Genomic DNA, 23,469 nt, shown 5'->3' on the forward strand with positions numbered 1-23,469 from the left:
TGGAGTCGGAGGTGGGGAGGCTGCAGTGAGCCGTGATCGCTCCACTGCACTCCGGCCTGGGCGACAGAGTGGGACCCTGTCTCAAAAAAAATATGAATAAATAAAAACAATTCTAATGGAATATTCAAATAGCAATTTAAAACAGGTGGCAACTCTGACTCTGCTGCTTCAGTCTCCTGCCAGGTGCTGCCTCGGAGCAGCTGCCCGGCTTCCTCTCAGGCTTCCACTTCCCACCGCGAGGTGAGGGCCCTGACCGCTGCACAGTGACTTGGGAGGATTCGGAGGTTCCGGGATCGCCCGTCCCGCGTGTGCCAGACGTGCGGCCACAGGGTAAGACCAGTAAGAAGGATCCTGGGAGAAAACAAGACCATGAATGAGAAAGGAAACCCAGTGTCCGTAGGACTAGAAGGAACAAGAAAATGCGGCTGCGGAAGGCGAAGCTCCGCGGTGCGTGGCAGATGGGAATTTGCTCGGTGGCCGCTCCTCTTTCTGAAGGGCTTCCCAGCGTACCCTCCCCCGCGAGCCCACGGTGACGTGCCCGGCGTCCACCACAGCTGGCTGTCGGCGCCGCAGCGCCTCTGCTTGCCCGCTAAGACCGTCTTCGGAGTGGCATGGGAGTCAGAGTGCCAGGGGAGGTCCCTGGAACACGCAGTGGCATGTTAGACGCCTAGGAAAGGGCTTCTCTTTTCCCCTCACAAGATTCAAACTGTGAGCTCGAAGCCATTTCCCAGCGTGTCCACCTCAACTCCCTCATTCAACACGTGAGGGAACTTCTCCAGGGAAAAGCAGTGATGCGCCCACAGCCGCCGGCGGTTCAGTGCCGGAGGACGCTCCACAGCCCGGGGACCCGAAGTCCTCGGCTCGGCGCCCACGCAGGCTCCGCGGCCCCGCCCCGGGACCGGCTCCCGGGAGGGGCAGCGCTGCAGTCCAAGAGACCCGGCAGGGGCGCCTGCAGGCCGGAACGGTTTCCTGCCTCGGGCACTCTGCTGCCTCCACAAAAGGTTTTTGGAGGCACGTCCATATATATTTTAAACACGTCGACGATGAATCGTACCCAGATGCCAGGATCAAGCTTCCCGGGCGGAGCGGCGGGCGTGCGGGGCGGGGCCGCAGGCGCACAGCGGCCTCATTTCCTCACCCGCGCCGGAAGTGGCCGCTCAGGCGCGGCGGCGCGCCCGGGGGTGGGCAGCTGAGGAGGCGGCGGCGTCCCCAGGGCGCAGGGCGCCGCCCGGGTGTGCCGGCGGCGGACCGCAGAGCGAGCGAGCAGGGTGAGTACCTGGCTCGGCCTCGCCTGCCGGTCCGCGACTCCTGTCTGCCCAGGCCCAGGCAGTGCTGGCGCCGTGGCGCGGGCCGGGGTTGCGGGCTCCTGTCGGGTCGAGTGGGGTCGCCTCGCGGACTGGCTCTGCTGGGGTCCCTGTCCCTTGGGGATGAGCCCGCCGGAGTCGTCTCCGGTTTTAGGGAAAGCCCGGTGTTTTTCTGAGTGTAGTGCTGCCAGAGACCGTTGGTTTGCATGTCAGTGTTGGCCTTTTTTTTTTTTTTTTTTTTTAAAAAGCAACTCACAACCGTCTCTGCTCCTCCAGAGGATAAACTTTTTAGTCAGCGGTGACCTAGTCATCGCGTTAAAATAGTTCTGCCCGCAGCCCCTCTTTATCTGCGGGCGGCACAGCGAGCGCCAGTAAAGATGCTCGGTGGTGAAGGGCTCTGTGGGGCGGAGGAGACGCGGGGCCTCTGGCGTTGTCAGAGAATGCACCTCAAAAATGATTCTTATCTCTGAGCAACGCAGGAAGCACGACAGTGATACTTTTATTCGGGATGATGGTATTGGCGATATGACAGTTTGATTATACATCTGAAGCTTTTCTTCCCGAGCCCTTGGCTTGTTAAACTTGGAGGCATTTGCTAGCGTGCTTTTGAAATAGATGTAGGATGTCGTGACGTTTTACCATCATTCAAGGCTCGCAGGAACAGGGCCTTCATGTCTCGTGGAATCAATGTTGGATTTTGAATGTTGTATTAAAATAGTAGTTTCGATCTTGGAAGTGAGAAGCCAAGTATTTTATGCCTGAGAGTGTTAGCGTTCATTTCGTAATGGTATTCCAGTACTATTTGTTTAAAGTTGTCATGTGACTAAAAGAATGAAAAAAGATGTTGGGTCTCCAATATTTGTGGCTCAGAAAAGTTTGGCCTAAATAAGCAGAGTTCCAACCAGTTTAGAAGCTGCATTTTTCTCTTCGTTTTTGTTGAGGCAAAAAATACATATGAAATCAGTAAGAGCACAAATCTTAATTGTACAGCTCAATGAATTTTTACATACTACCGTGTGCAACCACCAGATTGATCAAACTATTACCGTAGAACAGTTCTATCATCCTGTTTCCCTGCACTTCTTCCAAGTCAGTTATATCTCTGTTTTCCCATCTGCATTCTGACTTCTCTCATCAGCTTTTAGTTTTCTCTATTTTGAGCTTCATGTTAATGGAATTGCATAGTGTTCTCAGCATATTGCCTGTGGGACACAGCCATGCTATTTCATGGTATTATATCATTGCTGAGTAATATTCCATTGAATAATATGTGACTACTCTTCAGGATGATGGACATTTATATTCTTAATTTTTGTATATGATGTATTTCGGATATTAAGAATACTGTGGGCCTGGCGTGGTGTCTCAGGCCTGTAATCCCAACACTTGAGGAGGCCGAGAGGGGTGGATCACTTGGTCAGAAATTCAAGACCAGCTGGGTAAACATGGTGAAAGCCCGTCTCTGCTAAAAATACAGGAATTAGCAGGCATGGTGTAATCCCAGCTACTTGGGAGACTGAGGCAGAAGAATTGCTTGAACCTGAGAGGGAGAGGTTACAGTGAGCCCAGATTGTGCCACTGGGCGACAGAGCCAGACTCAGTCTCAAAATAATACTGTGGACATTCTTGTAAATTAAATATCTTGGTGAGCATCTGTATACATTTCTGTCAGCTGTAGAATGACTGAGTCATGACATAGGCAGAAAATTACATTTTAACTAACATGGAGTCTTGTTTTTAATGTAATAGAATTTTTTATTTTCACTAATATAACATTCAAGGTTGGTTTAAAAAAAGCATAACTATTATGAATTTAAGACTTAAATGATTCATTTGCTACCATATTATTATTTATCCCTTGGATTGCCCATTTATGACCATCTTCCGTTGGACCGTCATTGCTTGTTTAACTGTTAGACAAGTCTGTTAGAACTAGTGAGGATATGACTCTGAAGTTTGGCATAACACTTACGTAAGAACTGTGCTACTCAAGTTAGTGGTTTTTTGGGGGAACTGAAATACCAAAAGGATATGACTAAAAATGGATTGAAGAATCATGGACTACAAGTCAAAGAACTTAACATTGTTATTGTCATGCTACAAAAGTACTAGGTATAAGTGTAAAATTGAGTGATAGAGCTAGTTACAAATGTGAATTTACAGCAGGAGTACAGTGATTTCCATATGGACGGAGATACTAGCACATTTATAATGTGAACACACAATAAAAATCACTAAACATTTGTGAGAATTCAGTAGCATCTAAGAGAAGCCTCCGACCAAACAAATAGAAGAACTAGGCACTGAAGCAGTGGAGCTAATGTAAGATAGAAGAAAACTTTAAAATAAGTATTAGTACTTCAAATTTGTTAAGGTAATACCTTAACAAGGGTGTGGTGGCTCATGCCTATAATCCCAACACTTTGGAAGGCCTAGGTAGGATGATCACTGGAGCCCAGGAGTTTGAGACCAGCCTAGGCAATGTAATGAGACCCTGTCTCTACAAATAATTTTTTGAATTAGCAGTATGGTAGTGCACATCTATAGTACCAGCTGTTCAGTCAGTGGAGGCTGCCACTGCACTGTCAGCCTGGCTGACAGTGAAACTGTCTCAAAAAAGAAAAAGTAGGAAAGACTAGCCGTGACATGCAAAGTGGATCTACAGGAACCAATATACATCTAATAGGAGTTCCAGGAGGCGTTAGAAATTGGAAAAGAAGAAGTAACCACAGAGATAACAGAGATCCTCAAGGTAGAAGTGTCCAGGCAGAGTCCTGGGCAGCCTGAGCCAGACAGAAGTAACTATCAGTTAGGGGACAAAGGACTGGCAAATACTGATCAACCCTTCCCTCTCTGGTCTTTGTTTCTTCATCTGTGTAGTGAGGATGATCAAGAAGTATGCATCTTCTGAGAGCTTATAGAAAAATGTGTTAGGTTTGCTGACTGTTACCCACTCCTCTTCCCCGCTGGCTCGCAGCAGGAATTGGGGTTGTGTGCCCCTATATGATGTTTAACCTTTCTATCACATGTATTTATTTTGTGAAATTTTTAAAGTATAAAAATTTTTTTGAAGTGTAAAGCAGGGGTTGCCAAATATGGCTGGCAACTTATTTTAGTATAGCCTATGATCTAAGACTGGCTTTTACACTTTTTAATGTTAGGGGAAAAGAAGAAAATAATGCTTAATGACCAATGAAAATTATATGAAGTTCAGATTTCAGTGTCCCTTGGAGCACAACTTTGCTCATTCACTTACATGTCATCTATGACTGCTTTTGTGCCACAGAGGCAGAGTTGACTGGTTGTGACATTTACTGTCTGACCTAAAATATTTGCCAATTCCTGGTTTAGAAGCCAGAAATGGACTTACACACATATAGGAAATTTGCTGATGATAAAGGTGGCATTTCAAATTAGTGACAAGAGCATAGATTGCATGAGAAATGGCAAGAATTAGCTATCTATATGAGGGGGGAAATTATTTTTAGTAGGATTACTTCAGGTAGCTAAAATCAAGAAGTAGGAAAACATTGATAGATTTTAGTCTATTGCCACCACCACCAACACCATCAACAAAACTTTGCTTAATGGGAAATAATACCTAACACTTATTGAACACTTATGCTTGTCAGGTTTTACTTGAATAATTGTTACAATTATACTCTAAGGTAGGATCTGTAATTATTCTTGTTTAACAGAGGAGGAAACTGAAGTTTACATAGATTATGAAATTTGTCTGTAGTGAAGAGTTAGGAAACCATGGTGCAGATCTTTGAATTCAGGCCATCTGGCTCCCAAGCCTATTGTAGACAAGACAAACTGAGAAAAAACTACTTGCAACATGGTAACACCATTTTGTGGATATTATCTACATCAATACATAAAGATGTACCTAATTTCTTTAAAATATTCTGTTATATAAATATCTGCAGTTAATTTAACCTTTCCTCCATTAATGAACATTATGTTGTTTAAGTTTTTATTCTGCTATTACGTATAACACTGATGAACATCCTATGTGACTTTATATAGTAGTATGGATACTTCTGTAGTATTGAATCAGGAAAGTATAATTGTGAATTGCTGGATTAAATGCTCTGTGCATTTAAATCAAGTTTGCCCTCCAAAAATCGTGTGTGTGTGTGTGTCTGTGTGTGTGTTTTAATTAAAGGAATCATAATATCTGGGAAGGAACATTGGCTGTTCAGGCAAAACTGCCGGTTTTTTTTTTTTTTTAGAGGAAGCCTTAAGAGGTGAAGTGTTATGCCCAAGATTACATAGCTATTAAGTAGCTGTTACATTTGACTCTTTCAGTTGTTTTTACTGTGCCACAGTTTGGCACATTTTTCTCCTTTGTCTTGCTGAAATCCAGGTACCATAAGTATAGTTTTCTCCAGAAATACCCTGTCAAAAGGATCCATTTGTTATTACTTGTCCTTGGTACTTAGCACAGTGCTTGACACACAGTAGGTAATCAAGTATTTGTTGATTAAGTGCTGCTTTCAGATGATCAGTACTTACAGACCACTTATTCAATAATATGTTGACAACCCATGCATCACTGTAATACTCATCAAGTTGTCAATAATTCATCAAAAAATAAAATGTTCTAATCTCCTCCTTTGTGGATACTTACACTTCATAATGGTTTAGTTTTCTGACTGGTTATGTTTTCCAAATAATTGTGTGGCTTTGTTTTTGCTGTGTAAAAAGTGAACTCAAAATTATAAATTTAGTTTTTGAAAACTTTAATGAGAAATTGTTCTGTGCAGAAAATTTAGGAAGATTATACAGAATATGTTTTATAATAGACTCAAATAGATTGTATCCTTCAGAGAGCAGTAGATTAGTCTTATGGGAGGTTAGTTTGACACACTGTAATGTACATGTCCTGGAAATTATGCATAAAATTTGTGTTTATAGTACCAAAGGTTGTGTAGAATTAAGATTAAATAGAAACGGCTTAAGGGTCATATTATTATGTAAGGGACCAGTGCTGTAGAATTAACTATCTTTAACACTTCTGTAGTCTCCAAGTTACAAGGCAAAGAGAAAAGATATGATAACACCTTTAGAATAATATGTAGTACTCTACTTTTGGGGAGATAAGGGGCTTAGTTTTGTTTTTTAAATGCAAACTTTTAATCAACACATCTTTATACTTCAGTAAACAAACTGGAGGATTTTTGTTTGTTTGTTTTACAAATGCCTTTTTGGCACTACTACTAAATCTGACTTGGTTTTATTTTTAAACAGCTTCATTGAGGTATAATTTGACATAAAATAAACTACCCATATTTAAAGGTACAATTTGACACTTTAAGTTTTAACATATGTAGACACCTGTGAAATTACCACTACAACCAAAGTAATGAGCAAATCCATTACTCACAAAAGTTTTTTCATCCCTTTTTATAATTCCTTCCTGGTACCACCTACCACAGGCAATCAATCATTGACTGATTTACTTTCTGTAACTACAAATTACCTTGTATTTTCTAAAAGTTTGTATAAATGAAGTCATATACTAAGTACTTCTGTTGCCTGGCTCCTATTACTCAGAGTAATTATTAATATTTGTCCATGATGAAGCATGTGTCAGAGTTTATTCCTTTTTATTGCTGAGCAGTGTTCCATTGTATGTCTGTTTTACAGTTTGCTCATTTACTTGTTGGTGGACACTGGCTTGTTTCTAGTTTTGGGTTTTACACATATAAGCTGCTGTGAACATCTGTATACAAGTTTTTGTATTGTTAAAATATAAACTGAGGCAGAATAAAAAGAGTTTTGTCTGAGCAAACAGCAATTCATGAATCAAACAGCAACAAACCAAAAGCAATTTGGGATTCCACCAAAGGAATGGGAGCGGAAGATTTCTATAGGGTGAACAGGAAGCAAGGCAAAGAAAATATTTGATTAATTACATTTATATAGTTGCCTTATTTAGTCCATCCTGTTGGAAAGTCCCTAGTTATATAAGTTAGCTGATGGCTTCTAGTTGACTTAGACCAAGTTTGTTTGCTTCTTTTTTGTTTTTTAAGAGACAGGGCTAGAGTCACCCAGAGCTGGAGTGCCTTGGTATGATCGTAGCTCACTGCAGCTTTGAATTCCTGGGCTCAAGTGATCCTCACACCTCAGCATCTTGAGTAACCAGGACAACAGTGACTACAGACATGTACCACCACGCCTGGCTAATTTTTGAATTTCTTGTAGACACAAGGTCTTGCTAGCTATATTGCCCAGGCTGATCTTAAATTCTGGCTTCAAGTGATCCTCCTGCTTCAGCCTCCCAAAGTACGTACAGGGATGAGCCACCAAGTTCCGCCTAACTTTTCTTTAATATAGGCACAGACAAAAAAATAACCAGAGTTACACTTACATTTGCAAACAGCTCAAGGTAAGTTGCTTCTATTGCTTATATTTGCAAATCAAACAAGGTGAAGGTTGTTTTAATGGCTTAACTGGCTTTGTCTGTTCAGGGGATTTACAAACCTGGTCTCCATCTTATTTTGATAGTATGAATATGTGCTTTCATTTCTTTTGGGTGAATATCTAGGAATGGAATGGAATGGCAGGATCATATGAGTAGGCTTATTAAGAAACTTGGCCTGGGCTACATAGCAAGACCCTCTCTCTAAAAAAAAAAAAAAAATTTAATTAGCCAAGTGTATTAGGGTTCTCTAGAGGGACAGAACTAAGAGGTTATATGTATATATGAAAGGGAGTTTATCAAGGAGATTGACTCACTCCATCACAAGGTGAAGTCACATGGTAGGCCGTCAACAAGTTGAGGAGCAAGGAAGCCATTGGTGGATCAGTCTGGGTTCCAAAACCTCAAAAGTAAGGAAGCTGACAGTGCAGCCTTTAGTCTGTGGCCAAAGGCCTAAGAGTTCCTGGCAAACCATGGGTGTAAGTCCAAGAGTCCAAAAGGTGAAGAAGTTGGAGTCTGATGTGTCAGGGCAGGAAGCATCCAGCATGGAAAAAGATGAAGTCTGTGAGACTGACCAAGTCAGTGCTTCCATCTTCTCTTGGCTGCTTTATTCTGGCCCACTGGCAGCTGATTAGATGGTGCCCACCCAGATGAGGGTGGGTCTGCCCCTCCCACTTCACTGATTCAAATGTTAATTCCCTTTGGCAACATCCTCACAGGCAGACCCAGGAACAATACTTTGTATACTTCAATTCAGTCAAGTTGACACTCAATATTAGCCATCACACCAGGTGTAGTGGCTCCCACCTGTAGTCCCAGTTACTAGGGAGGCTGAGGCAAGAGGATCACTTGAGCCCAGGAATTAGGCTGCAGTGAGCTATAATATGATAAAGCCACTACACTCCAGCTCTGGTAACAGAGCAAGATTCTGGTAACAGAGCAAAAAAGAAAAGAAACTAACTTGTTAAGTTCATAACTTATTAACAAAACTATTTTATATTCCCATCAGCAGTGTATGAAAGTTCTAGTCCTTCCACATTGTTACCAACACTTGGTATAGTCCTTCTTTTAATGTTAGCTATTCTATTTTTAGTCCTTCTGTATAGGTGTTTCATTATGGTTTGATTTGTATTTGCCTAATGACTAACAATGTTGAGCATCTTTTTCAAGTGTTTATTTGAAGTGTTCAGATCTTTTCCCACATTTTAATTGTGTTGTGTTTGTTATTTCATTTTGATAGTTGTTAAATATATTCTTGGAACAAGTCCTTTATAAGATGCATGCTTTACCCATATTCTCTCCAGGCCCATGACTTGTCTTTTCATTCTCTTAATTGAAAGAGCACAGGTGGCTAAGTTTGATGAAATCCAGTTCATCATTTATGCTATTAAATATCATATCTAAGAAATCTTTGCCTAACTCAGAGTGACAAAAATTTTATCCTATTTGTGCTTCTAGTTTTATAGTTTTAGGTTTTCTATTTCGGTCTATGATTCACTTTGAATTACATGCTAGTGGATGTGGCGTGGTGTCTAATTGTGATTTTCATTTGCATTTACTTTTTGGCTAATGGTGTTGAGCATCTTTTTATGTACTTATATAGACCTTTTATTTGTCTTCTTTAGAGAAACGTCTGTTCAGATCTTTTGCTTGTTGAGTTACTTACCTTTTTTTCTTTTTAACTTTTTAAAGTGAGACAGACAATGATTTACAAATGTTTTCTTTAATTCCGTGGGTTATTTCTTCACTTTCTTGATGATGTCCTTTGCAGTACAAGTTTTTTATTTCTATGCTGTCCAGTTAATACTTGTTTTCTCTTTGGTGTCATCTAAGAAGCCGTTGCCGGATCCAGTGTCACAAATATTTCCGCATAGGTTTTGTCCTAAGAGATTTTTTTCTTTTGGAGACAGTTTCACTCTTGTTGCCCAGGCTGGAGTTCAATGACATGATCTCGGCTCACTGCAACTTCCGCCTGCCAGGTTCAAGTGATTCTCCTGCCTGAGCCTCCCGAGTAGCTGGGATTACAGGCAGTGCCACCACACCCAGCTAATTTCGTGTTTTTAGTAGAGACGGGATTTCTCCATGTTGGTCAGGCTTGTCTCAAACTCCTGACCTTAGGTGATCTTACCCACCTCGGCCTCAAAGTGCTGGGATTACAGGCATGAGCCACTGTGCTCGGCCTGTTCTAAAAGTTTTGTAATTTTGGCTTTACATTCAGATCTTTCACCCATTTGGGGATAATTTTTGAATGTGATGTGAAGTAGGAGTCTAGTTTCATTCTTTTGCCTGTAAATATCCCATTGTCCTAGTACTGTTGATTGAAAAAACTATTCTTTGTTCCATTGAAATCCCATTGTCCCAGTACTATTGATTGAAAAAACTATTCTTTGTTCCATTGAATTGCCTTGCTACTCCAGTTGAAAATCAACTAACCATAAATGTGACGTATTTTTGGGCTTTAAGGTCCATTCCATTGACTGTATGTCTATTTTTATACCATGTCACACTGTCTTAATTACCTGTGGCTTTGTAGTAATTTTTGGAATTGCAAAGTGTGGTTCCTCCATTTCATTTTTCTTGTTCAAGGTTGTTTGGATTATTCTGGGTTTCTTGATTTTGTATACATTTTAAGATCAGCTTGCCAATTTCTGTAAGAAGTCCACTGGGATTCTTGAAGAGGATTGTGTTTAATCTGTAGATCAATTGGGAGAATTGATCTTTTAGCAATATTCAGTCTTCCAGTCGTGAGTGTGGTGTCTTTCCATTTAGTTAAATCTTCTTAAAATTTTTCCAACATTGTTTTGTAGTTTCTATGAGTACAGGTCTTACAGTTCTTTTTAAAATTTTTCCTAAGTATTTTATTCTTGTTGATGCTATACTGTATATACAATTGTTTTCTTAATTTCATTTTCAGATTGTTTGTTTCTAATATATAGAAATGTAATTGATTTTTGTGTATTGATATTGTATCCTACAACCTGGCTGAACTCATTTATTAGTTACAGCAGATTTTTAGTGAATTTCTTAGGATTTTCTGCATACAGATCATATCATCTGCAAATAAGGATAATTTTACTTCTTCCTTTCCAGTTTGGATGCCTTTTATTTCATTTTCTTGCCTAATTGCCCTGGCTAGAACATCCTCTAGTACAATGTAAATAGAAGTAACAAGAGCAGACATCCTTGCCTTATTCCTGATCTTGGGGAAAATCATTCAGTCTTTCATCATTAAATGCAATATTAGGTATGGGTTTTTTGTAGGTACCCTTTCTTAGATTAAGAAGGTCCCAGCCGGGCATGGTGGCTCACGCCTGTAATCCCAGCACTTTGGGAGGCCCAAGCGGGCAGATCACGAGGTAAGGAATTCAAGACTAGCCTGACCAAATGGTGAAGTTTCGACTCTACTAAAATTATGAAAAAATTAGCCAGGTGTGGTGGCACACGCCTGTAATCCCAGCTACTCAGGAGGCTGAGGCAGGAGAATCACTTGAACCCAGGAGGTGGAGGTTGTTTTGCAGTGAACCAGGATTGCACCACTGCACTCTGGCCTGAGCAACAGAGCGAGACTATCTCAAAAAAAAAAAAAAAAAAAGAAGAAGAAGATCCCTTCTCGTTTATTGAATGCTTTTTATTAGGAAATGATGTTGGATTTTGTCAAATGCTTTTTCCTTGTGTGTTGAGATGATCAAATGAATTTTGTCTTCTGTGTATATGGTATATTGCATTAATTGATTTCCAGATGTTAAACTAACCTTGCAGTCCTGGGATAAATCTTATTTGGGCATGATGTATGATTCCTTTTATATATTGCTGGGTTCATTGTGCTAGTATTTTTGTTGAGAATTTTTACACATATTCATATAGGATATTGGTCTGTGATTTTCTTTTAATGTCTTTAGGTTTGGTAGCAGGATAATACAGACCTTATAGTATGTTTCCTCCTCTTCTATTTTTTGGAAGACTCTGTGAAGATAATTCTTATTTAATAATAATTCTTATTTAGATGTTTGGTAGATTCCACCAGTGAAGCCTCTGGGCCTGGACTTTTCATTGTGAGTAGTTGTTTTTTAAATTATTAATTCAATCTTTTGTCATATAAGTCTATTCATATCTAGTATTTCTTCTTAAATCAGTTTTGTTAGTTTATGCTTTTCTAGGATTGTCCATTTTATTCTGTTGTCTTTTGAACAGGTTTAGATAATAATGAACAAAAATCTTATCAATGATGTTTTTAATTGCTTTGCATAAATTCATATTCCCTTCTGGTATTATGTTCCTCTGCCTAAAAGACTTATAGTACAGGTATGTGAATTCTTTTAGCTTTTTATGTCAGAGACTGTATTTTGCCTTTTTCAAATATAATTGTTCTGGGCATAGAATTGTAGGTTGGCATATTTTTTCTTTCAGTTCTTTAAAGATAATTGTTCCACTGTCATCTTACTTGCAGTTTTCAGAGAGTAATCTGTCATGATTACCTTTTGTTCCTTGTATGCGATGTGCATTTTTCATGTGGTCAGTTTTAAGATTTTCTCTTTACATTGGATTTGAGCATTATGATTATCATGTGCCTTGTTATAATTTTCTTTATGGCTGTTTGGGATTAGTTGAGCTTCTTATGTGTGTTTATAGCCTTATTTCTTTAAGTATTTCTCCTGAGTCCTTCCCCCTTCTTTGGGGACTCCAATTACATGTATATTAGGCTGTCTGAAGTTGTCATTTAAATTTTTTATTTTTCCTTCTTTCTGCATTTCGCATAGTTGCTGTTGCTACACTTCAGTTTACTAATATTTTCTTCTCAAATATCTAATCTGCCATTAATCCCATTCAGTGTATTTTTTATCTCAGACACTGAAATTTTCATCTCCTGAAGCTTAACTTGGATCTCTTTTATGTCATCCATACCTGTCCTTAACTTTTTGAACATAAACATCATTTTAAATATAGAGTTATGGCCAGGCACAATGACTCATGTGTGTGATCCCAGCACTCTGGGAGGCAGAGGCAGGTGGATCACGAGGTCAGGAGGTGGGGACCATCCTGGCCAACATGGTGAAACCTTGTCTCTGCTAAAAATAGAAAAATTATCTGGGTGTGGTGGGCGTGCCTGTATTTCCAACTATTTGGGAGGCTGAGGCAGGAGAATCACTTGAACCCGGGAGGTGGAAGTTGCAGTGAGCTGAGATCCTGCCACTGCACTCCAGCCTGGCGACAGAGCAAAACTTTGTCTCAAAAAAAAAATACAGTTTATGATAGCTGTTTTGGTGTCCTTTTCTGCAGATCCTCACATCTGTCAGTTCTAATCATTGGTCAGTTTTAATCATTGATTTTTCTCATTACGGGTCAATTTTTTTATGCCTGGTAATTTTTGTTGAGATGCCAGATATTGTGGGTTTTATTTTGTTGAGTACTGGATATTTTTATATTCTTATAAATATTCTTAAGGCTTGTTGTGCTATTACTTGGAAATAATGTGACCCTTTCAGATCTTGCTTTTAATATGTATTGGCAGGACTAGTGCCATGTTTAGTCTAGAGCTAATTATTTCCCACTACTGAGGCAAGACTTTTTTGAATGTTCTACCTGTGCTCCGTGAATTTTGAGGTTTTCCAGTCTGTCTGGTGGGAACATGCACTAATCTTGGCCCTGTATGAATGCTGGGTTCTGTGTCCTCTAATTTTTTGTGTGGTCCTTTCCTTAGTCTGTTAGTTACATCATAGCCTTCACTGATGAGTGCTCTGCCAAATACCCATGGGATGTCCTATTCAGATTTGTGGTGTTCTCTCTCTGCAGCTGTATCCACTCTCATACTACATGCTTTAATCCTAGATACCTTGGTCTCCTCAGACTGTGAGCTGCATCCCATCAACTCAGGGAATCTGCTGGGCTCTGCTTATGGCTCAGAAACTAAGGCAATAAGCTGGCAACCACTTGCTTCTTGTTTCTCTGGGGATCACTGTCCTTTGTTACCTGATGTTTAATATCTTGAAAATCATTGTTTCATATTTTGGGTTTTTTTGGCAGGAGTGATTGTTTTGGTTGTTTCAAGCCATCTAAAGAGAAAAAAGTCTAAGAGTAAATCTGGCCCATTACTTCATCTTGGTTGTAAGAGGAAGTCAGTTTTTTAGCCTGTTTTAGAGAGTTAGAATTGATAGCTTTTAAAGTTTCTTTCAATCCTGAGATCTTTGATTTCATATCACATACTTTTAACAACTTATTTTTCCATCTTCACATTATTCCTTTCTCTCCTCAGCACACTTAACTATCTGTATTTGTGCTAAGAAGGCTTGTTGGGATTAACTCTGGGCTGTGAATCAACCGTTTTCATGATACAAACACATTTCATAGAATCATGACAATCAAGATGTAACAGCAGAAAATGTTTTCTATAATAATCTTAACATATTCATATTATAAAACAGTTATAACGTAATCTTACAGAATATGGCCAAAGTTTTCCTTTTGGAACTACACAAATAAGATTTTAATTGCCTAAAAATTTAAAGGAATCTTTTGTTTTTAATAACCACAGAATTATGCAACTAACATTTACATTCTGAAGTAATTATAGTATCCTTTCTTTCATTTTATTGGAAAATATTCAACTGTAATATTAAGTGGGATATCTCAAAACCTGTATTTCTCTTAAAGGGGAGAGGAAGAAAGATGACCTTAGCTAAACACTGCCATTGATATTTTCCATTCTATTTTATTGAAAAGAAAACCCTCAGTAGTGACCCATTTTCTGAGTTATCTCTTATAGTCTAAAATACATCGTGTATATAAAGAAAACATATGAGGTACCCACGTTAATAAAAGATAGTGGTAGTTCTGTTATCCAGTTTCACTTCAAACAGTTTTGAGTATAGTATGCTTAAGTATGTCTGTATTTATTAAAGTATGTATATCTTTATTATACAAGATTATGTCTCCATATGTTAAGTTATTTTCCCTAATAAATGAGCTGGTGATAACTTAATAGTTAAAATAGATACCGCTAAGTTTATCTTTTAAATAATGAAATTCAAGTGTTTTTTATGCTAGGGATTTATGGTTTTGAGGTATGGTTAAGTCCTGGAAATAATATTAGTTTTGTATTCTCTTTTTTCTTAATTAGACAGTATTCATTAAAGCCAACTATTTTTTTTCTACATCACCCACACAAGATTTATAATCAGTAAGCGAGATGCTGTCATAATAAAAGACTCCTTGTAGTGAATTAAATTTTTCAAGATACTTCGTTGTCATTTGGTTTACTAAAATAATAAATGGCTAAGGAAAGTTAAGAACATTATTTGTGGTATATTGGCCATAAGAAGTATTTGTCTATCCTATGTTTTATACAGACATGTTACCACAAAAAAAAAAAAAAAAAGTGCATTGCAGCATTTGCCACAGAAAGCATCCAGGGTTTCCTACACATTAAGAAAGTGACTAGTACTGATATACCAGGTTTTGCTGCACTGAGAAAACCCTTACTGTTAAAAGCCTGCAGTCATATCACATTATCCTTCTCAACAAACACTTTGTTACAATGGAAGTTCTCTTTGCAGTGGAGGTCTCCTTGCCTCCCTTGTCCTAAGTTAAACCTCTGTTTTTAGAGTTAAGAATCATTAGTTTAAATACATGGAAGAGTTCACGCAACTAGTTGTAGCATGAATGATAGCATGTAATTTTGTAAATTTATAAATGGTTTTTTATTTTTTCTCTGCTGATAAACATGTTTAAATTGTTCATGTTTTTTCTTTATATAGACTCCAAACCTTTTTAGATTTGTAGGAAATCTGTTGATGTGTAATACAGTGGAAAGAATTATGTGATCTAATGTGCAAATAATCTACTGGAAGACATTGGATATAAATATGTTTTCTTAATGTGTTTTCCAGATGTCTCTGACCTTTTGAAATTGTTCTTCATCCCACTTAATTTTAAGGCTCCTAGATTGGCTAGGTTGAGCAGTAGAAATTAATGAGGTAGAATGCTTGAACTGAATAAACTGGAAGAAAATATATCTTTCCAGTAAACCATTATTACTATAACAGAAACAGTTTCTAGATACTCAGTTCCCAAATGGTTATAAGCTTTAGTTGGGAAATGGTGTGGTAATTGAAATATTATGTTAATAAAGAGTTATAAGCAATATAATTTTCAAATAATTAGGAAACAGTAGAATATATGTAATACAGACTATGCTGAACATAATTTTAATATTTCTTTGATTCAGCTTATAGCCATGTAGACATACTAGTTAAAAATAATATACATGATTTATTGTTTTGTAAGGTTTTTTTTTTTCTTTGAGATGGAGTTTCGCTCTTGTTACCCAGGCTTCAGTGCAAAGGCGCAATCTCGGCTCACTGCAACCTCCACCTCCTGGGTTCAGGCAATTCTCCTGCCTCAGCCTCCTAAGTAGCTGGGATTACAGGCATGTGCCACCATGCCCAGCTAATTTTTTGTATTTTTAGTAGAGACCGGGGTTTCACCATGTTGACCAGGATGGTCTCGATCTCTTGACCTCATGATCCACCTGCCTCGGCCTCCCAAAGTGCTGGGATTACAGGCGTGAGCCACTGCGCCCGGCCCTGTAAGGTATTTTTAAAAATTCTCCCAGGCTGGGCCTTAGTGGCTTATGCCTGTAATCCCAGCACTTTGGGAAGCCAAGGTGGGCAGATCACCTGAGGTCAGGACCAGCCTGGCTAACATGGTGAAACCTCGTCTCTACTAAAAATACAAAAATTAGCTGGGCATGATGGGCAGGTGCCCATAGTCCCAGCTACTCAGTGGGCTGAGGTGGAAGGATCACATGAACCCAGGAGGCAGAGGTTATAGTAAGCCGAGATTGTGCCACTGCACTCCAGCCTGGGTGATAGAGTGAGACTCTGTCTCAAAGAAAAAAAAAAAGAGAGAAATTCTCCCAGTATTTATTGAATATATATATATTAGTACCTCTCATAGTTTTCTACATGTAATAGTCACATAGCTAAGTTTACTGAAGCTACAAACAAATTTGATATCCTTAAGGAAACAAAATTCTGATTGATTATGATCTGTGTCTTTCAGAAAAATCACTACCAATATAATGTGGATTTTATATATCAGATTGCTTTATTCTGGATATCATTGGTAACAGTACAGAAAGTATACACACTTTCTCATTTCTGCAAGTAGTCATGATTGCTGAAGAAAGAAAAACTTAAAGCCACGGCAGAATTATTTGGGTACCTTTTATGGAAATTCGGATTTTGTTTTTCATTTTTGATAACTTTTTACTAAAGGTATGAACACACAAAGAGCTTATTTTGTTAGGCAAATACATGTTAATAAGAATGCCTAGAAGAGGATTGATTCTTCACACCCGGACCCACTGGCTGCTGTTGGGCCTCGCTTTGCTCTGCAGTTTGGTATTATTTATGTACCTTCTAGAATGTGCCCCCCAGACTGATGGAAATGCATCTCTTCCTGGTGTTGTTGGGGAAAATTATGGTAAAGAGTATTATCAAGCCCTCCTACAGGAACAAGAAGAACATTATCAGACCAGGGCAACCAGTCTGAAACGCCAAATTGCCCAACTAAAACAAGAATTACAAGAAATGAGCGAGAAGATGAGGTCATTGCAAGAAAGGAAGAATATAGGGGCTAATGGCATAGGCTATCAAGGCAACAAAGAGCAAGCACCTAGTGATCTTTTAGAGTTTCTTCATTCCCAAATTGACAAAGCTGAAGTTAGCATAGGGGCCAAACTACCCAGTGAGTATGGGGTCATTCCCTTTGAAAGTTTTACCTTAATGAAAGTATTTCAATTGGAAATGGGTCTTACTCGCCATCCTGAAGAAAAGCCAGTTAGAAAAGACAAACGAGATGAATTGGTGGAAGTTATTGAAGCTGGCTTGGAGGTCATTAATAATCCTGATGAAGATGATGAACAAGAAGATGAGGAGGGTCCCCTTGGAGAGAAACTGATATTTAATGAAAATGACTTCATAGAAGGTAATGTGAAAAATGTTGGTCCATATTATGTTAGTAAGACATATACTAGTATTGTATGCTGGTAATATAAGTCAGTCATTATCCACAGTATTAAAACACGTAAGTTTTTCCCACTTCATTCCACCAAGAATTTTAAGTGGCTTTCTGAAAAAAGATATAATGAAATCATAATAAAAATGGAGAATAAGGACTAGGGAAATAGAATAAAACAGCTCTTGTTGCATGTGTATGATTTATATTCCTCACTTATCTGATCTTCGTGTCCTTTTTTATGTTTTTAAAAATGTGTAAACTAAGATTCAAAACTTGAAAACCATTTGATAAAGGAAATAAAAAACTAGTAGACTGGAAACTATTTTCCGTGTTGCAGGAAGGAGAAGCACATGTCTGAAGAAGGAGTCATACATGGTTTAAAAAGCATACTTGGTATTTGGAAAAGTAAGGAAATACCTATATCCTAATACACATTTAAGAAAGAGTATGGCCAGGGGCGGTGGCTCACGCCTGTAATCCCAGCACTTTGGGAGGCCAAGGCCGGTGGATCATGAGGTCAAGAGATCGAGACCATCCTGGTCAACATGGTGAAACCCCGTCTCCACTAAAAAAATACAAAAAATTAGCTGGGCATGGTGGCGCATGCCTGTAATCCCAGATACTTGGGAGGCTGAGGCAGGAGAATTGCCTGAACCCAGAAGGCAGAAGTTGCAGTGAGCCGAGGTCGCACCATTGCACTCCAGCCTGGGTAACAAGAGTGAAACTCCGTCTCACAAAAAAAAAAAAAAAAAAAGAGTATGGAATTTTTATGTATCAAGGTGGGATATGACTCAGGTTGAAGAACACTGCTATAAAATTTAGGATACTTGTTGATTTATACAAACAGTAATTATTCTAGATCCATACCCATCTCCTTTACACTCCCTGCTAGACATTTAATTGCTGACTTAAACCATTTTGAAAATAAATGTTTATTGAAAGTTCTCTTTGCTTGATTTTATAAACTGTGTATCACAGTGGTCCCCAGCCTTTTTGGCACCAGGGACTGGTTTTATGAGCGATAATTTTTCCATGGGATGGTGAGGATGGTTTTGGGATGAAACTGTTTCACCTGAGATCATGAGGCATTAGTTAGATTCTCATAAAGAGCATACAGCGTAGATCCCTTGCTTGCTCAATTCACAACAGGGTTTACACTCCTGTGACAATCCAGTGCAGCTGCAGATCTGACAGGAGGCAGAGCTCAGGTGATAGTGCTTGCCAGGCTCCAGCCACTCACCTCCTGGTGTGCCTTCTGGTTCCCAACAGGCCACGTACCAGTAGCAGTCTGTGACCTGGGGTTAGAGACCACTGGTATATCACATGTAGACTTTCTGACTCTGAATCATCATGGCTATCACTTGCTGCACAGTAGTGTTAATATAATATCCTGAGGCCTTTGGAGGCCATAAGGGAGGGCGTTATGCTTTGCTGTGGCATTACAGCTGCCTTTCCCTGTAGTCTCCTCTTTTTTCTGCTGTCATTTTCTGCCATTTGATGGATTGGTTTGCTCAAAACTCTTCTAATTTTTCTGCAGGCTCAGCATTTTGTCTTCTCAATGTATGTTTGTAGCTTATGGCAGAATGGGAAGCTGCAGAGGAAATAAGATAACTAAGTAACATGCATAAAATGTCCTCACATCAGCTCTCCCCAAAAAGAAAGGGAGCTATGCCAGTTTTATATTCTGCATCTCCTGTTTTTGTCTTATAACTCTTCTTGGATTCTGTTACTTCAGGATTTGTCTCTACATGGAACATATTCTGTTTCTCACTTTTCCTCTACTGTGGCACGCCTGCCCACTACAGGGAGGATAATTACTAGTAATTAATAACAGAAACTAATTCCTATTCCTTTTCTAGACTTTAGTTCAGATATCACTTCCTCTGAGAAGTCATCTGCAACCTCAAGTCTGAGATAGCAGTAATTCTGTGTGCTCTTGTCACCCATACATTCATACTGCTTGTTACAGCATATGGCATAGCTCATTTCCTGGTTTGTGCTTCCTACTAAACTGTGAACCTCAGGAAGGTTGGGACCAAATCTATTTTATTCACCATTTTATACCCACGTATTGACTGAGTGACCCACACGTCTGTAGGTCTAACCTTCTCTCTCCTGAGGATCACACTTAAAAATCAGGTTGCCTCGTAGATGTTCATGCTTTTCTCTCAAAGGCATCTCAGATCACTGAGTTTAAATCTGTACCAATTTTTCTTTGACTTCATTCTATCAGTGATTTTATGTATATATATATATATATATATATATATATATATATACACATATGTATATATAATCACATATATACAGATACATATATCATGTAGCACTATATTGTTATTATTTGTCTATTTTTCTGTCTCCTTCAAAGACTGGCTCTTCCTCAAAATTGAGACCACGTGGCACTCTTTATATCACATAACTAACATGAAGGCATTGATTTATTTTAGTTGACCTAAACCAATAGCAATTGTGGCTTTTGGGTCTAGATTTTAATATTGCTAGAAGTAATTTATTTATTTATCATGGTTATCATATTGATAGGCTCTAGTATTTTTAAAGAGTCATATGTAAAAAGGAATAATTGTCATTCGGAGTATATTTTATAGATTGAATAAAAAAACAGAACAGTGGCCGGGCATGGTGGCTCACGCCTGTAATCTCAGCACTTTGGGAGGCCGAGGCGGTCGATCACCTGAGGTCAGGAATTTAAGACCAGCCTGGCCAACATGGTGAAACCCTGTCTTTAAAAAAATAAATACATAAATAACAGAACAGTGAACATTTTTTTTAACTTTTTCTTTTAAAGGAGTAATTGTTACTGACTGTGCAGTGTGGATAAGTATTTTCACAAATAGGTAAAAATCCTGCAGGTCTGCTTTAATGCCCTTGATGTTTAAGTGAGTAAAGTCTGTCTTCCCATTGAATTTGTAAACTTTGACATAGAGATATCTTTGTTCTAACTCTTTCCTTTAGGTTATTATCGCACGGAGAGAGATAAGGGCACGCAGTATGAACTATTTTTTAAGAAAGCAGACCTTATGGAATATAGACATGTGACCCTCTTCCGCCCTTTTGGACCTCTCATGAAAGTGAAGAGCGAGATGATTGACATCACTAGATCAATTATTAATATCATTGTGCCACTTGCTGAAAGAACTGAAGCATTTGTACAGTTTATGCAGAACTTCAGGTAACTGTCAGGACCTAATGATTCAGCTACATTCTTCTCAAAAAATCACATTTTACTCAGATTTTCTCAATTTATCTTCACTGAGTATAATTACTTAGAATAATTTATAGGGTTTAGAGGAGCTTTATTTTTTATATTCTCTTTTTTTTAAAGCATGTGTAGTATATTATTGACAGTTTGAACTATGAAATAAATTGAGAGTGACATCTATTAGAAATCAAATTTGATGGCCTTGATAATTGTTTTTAATTCATTTTAAGACAAGTTGAATTTTAAAAAATCAACTTTATGAAGGTATAATTTACATGCAGTAAAATCCACATATTTTAAGGATATAGGTTTCATGACTTTTTTTTTTTTTTTTTTTTGAGACAGGGTCTCACTCTCTCGCCCAGGCTAGAGTGCAGTGGCATGAGCACAGCTCACTTCAGCTCAACTTCCTGGGCTCAAGTGATCCTCCCACCTCAGCCTCCCAAGTAGCTGGGACCACAGGTGCATGCCATCTTTTGTTTTTTTTTTATAGAGAGGAGGGTCTTGCCATGTTGTCCAGGCTGGAATTTCATGTCATTTGATAAATGTATATACTCATGAACCACCACCCCAAACAACATACAGAATACTGCTATCTCCCAAGAAGATCCCTGAGAATGATTTAAGGTTTTTAATCAAAAATACATTTAGAAATACAAACATTAAACTAAAAATTGGAGAAAGTTATTTCATCCTGGGAAGCAAAGTATTTGTAAAGTTTTTTTTATGTTATTAAATTTGTATATTTTTAAATGCTGAAGTGTTAAATAATTAGCTACACATTAGGATAACTTTGTGGAAAATACTGCTTTTTGATTTAACAGTTCCCATGTTTTTAATACTTCAATAATTTTAAATGTTTTAAATACTGTGATATACTAGTTTTAGTGCTTTGTAATCCTAGTCTTTACTCTCATATTGGAATTATTGGATTTAAAAGGTTAGTTAAAACTGTCCTGCAGCTGAATGTCTGGCAGTCATACTACCAAATGAGATTTCCTGTTCCAAATAGCTCACTTGAGATCTGATTTCCTAAAGCATTTTGTTATTGCTTTTCTTGGAATTACTTCCAAAGGCCACATTATTCTTTACAGTAAGTAATCACAGTCATGGCAAATATTTATTCCTTAATGATAGGTATAACTTTTGGAATTAGCCAGTCTGAAGACAACTCTTTATTCAAAAGGTCAGTATTTATTTATTTGGTTCTGAACCGATTGAGTTTATTTCCTTGAATAGCTTGTGATTTGCTTCTGAAAGCAATCCGAATGCAAAAGTTCAAAAAAATGTTTTGAAATATGTCAATAATGTTAGACTGCTTCCACGGACCTCCAAGGGCTACACTCATTCAGGCATAGACCTTGTACCTTCCGTGATTCATCAGTATTGCCACTTTGATGTTTACTACTGTGTCGGTAATGCCTCATTTTCTTGTTAAAGCTTCATGTGGTTGCTTTCAGAACGAGTAGTGCCTCATGTCTTGAATAAACTTTATTTTTCACTTCTGTTAGGGATGTTTGTATTCATCAAGACAAGAAGATTCATCTCACAGTGGTGTATTTTGGTAAAGAAGGACTGTCTAAAGTCAAGTCTATCCTAGAATCTGTCACAAGGTTGGTAAACCACATCCACAGTCAAATCCTTGATAGATAACATTGCTAAAAGAATGAGAATTTCAGACATATAATGAGTTAATAATTTGTAGTAACTATTGTTTAAAAGTTGGCTGACCATGTGGGCAGTGGGAGTGGTAATAAGTTCCTCATTTCACATGCAACCCTACATGACTCAACTTCCCTTTCTGCTTAGCAGGGAGTCTGGCATGATCAGAATGCTTGCTTTGTGGCCCACTCACCTTCTGTGTATTTTCTGCTGCTTTCCCTTTTTAAAAATCTAATTCCTTCACTTTGACATAATAATATTCTGAATTTGTCTCTTTTTGTCACCTTTCTTTCCATTTCCTCAGGTTCCTTCTTTTCCCCTGCTAACAATGCCAAGGTCTCCCATATCTTTAAGAAACTCCTCCCCAACTCTGAAGTACCCCGCCACTACCATTATGTTTCTGTCCTTTCACAGCTCAACATCTTAACAGTATATAACAGTTCATAACTAATCAAGTTATATGGTACCTGGCACATAGTAGATGCTCAGAGGTTTGAATGGATGAATTAGTAATCCCTTATTACTTAATTATTAATTCTTTTGCTTCTCAGCCTTTTTCTTTCTAAATCATGGGCCCAAAGATATGACCTAACTGCCAACTTCTTTTCTGTTACTCTTTTTCGTTGCTTTTTTACCTTTGACAACCTAACCAATAATTCTGTCTTAAAATGTTCTTCTTATGTTTGTAAAATGTAACTCTTTTGTAAATGTAAGTAGGATCTAATGTAAACTGTTAGATTGATTATCATCTCTAACCATAACAGTTCTGTATCCTTTACTTGCCTCTTTACCTTTCTGCCAGTTGTGGCCATTTGTTAAGAGCCCAGATTTGA

The 23,469-nt window shown here is 38.5% G+C and overlaps 1 protein-coding gene across 9 annotated transcripts in view; it reads left to right on the forward strand.

Moving 5' to 3' along the window:
* Nucleotides 1–1,155: 1,155 nt before the first annotated feature.
* CSGALNACT2 (chondroitin sulfate N-acetylgalactosaminyltransferase 2) overlaps nucleotides 1,156–23,469 on the forward strand; it is a 45,121-nt gene continuing 22,807 nt past the window's right edge. For 7 of the 9 annotated variants that reach the window (XR_013524814.1, XR_013524816.1, XR_013524815.1 and 4 more), the window contains exons 1-4: nucleotides 1,156–1,268; nucleotides 16,792–17,718; nucleotides 20,728–20,944; nucleotides 22,486–22,587. Coding sequence is in view for 6 of the 9 variants with exons in the window: in XM_054242277.2 (XP_054098252.2) it covers nucleotides 17,046–17,718; nucleotides 20,728–20,944; nucleotides 22,486–22,587 (992 nt within the window). In the remaining 3 variants the exon portion in view is untranslated. Of the gene's footprint in view, nucleotides 1,269–11,737; nucleotides 11,787–16,791; nucleotides 17,719–20,727; nucleotides 20,945–22,485; nucleotides 22,588–23,469 lie in introns of all 9 variants that reach the window. The other 2 variants (XM_078345283.1, XM_035267567.3) reach the window with 2 other exon arrangements.

Source organism: Callithrix jacchus, chromosome 12 (genome assembly GCF_049354715.1).
Source record: "Callithrix jacchus isolate 240 chromosome 12, calJac240_pri, whole genome shotgun sequence".
Taxonomy (NCBI): domain Eukaryota; kingdom Metazoa; phylum Chordata; class Mammalia; order Primates; family Cebidae; genus Callithrix; species Callithrix jacchus.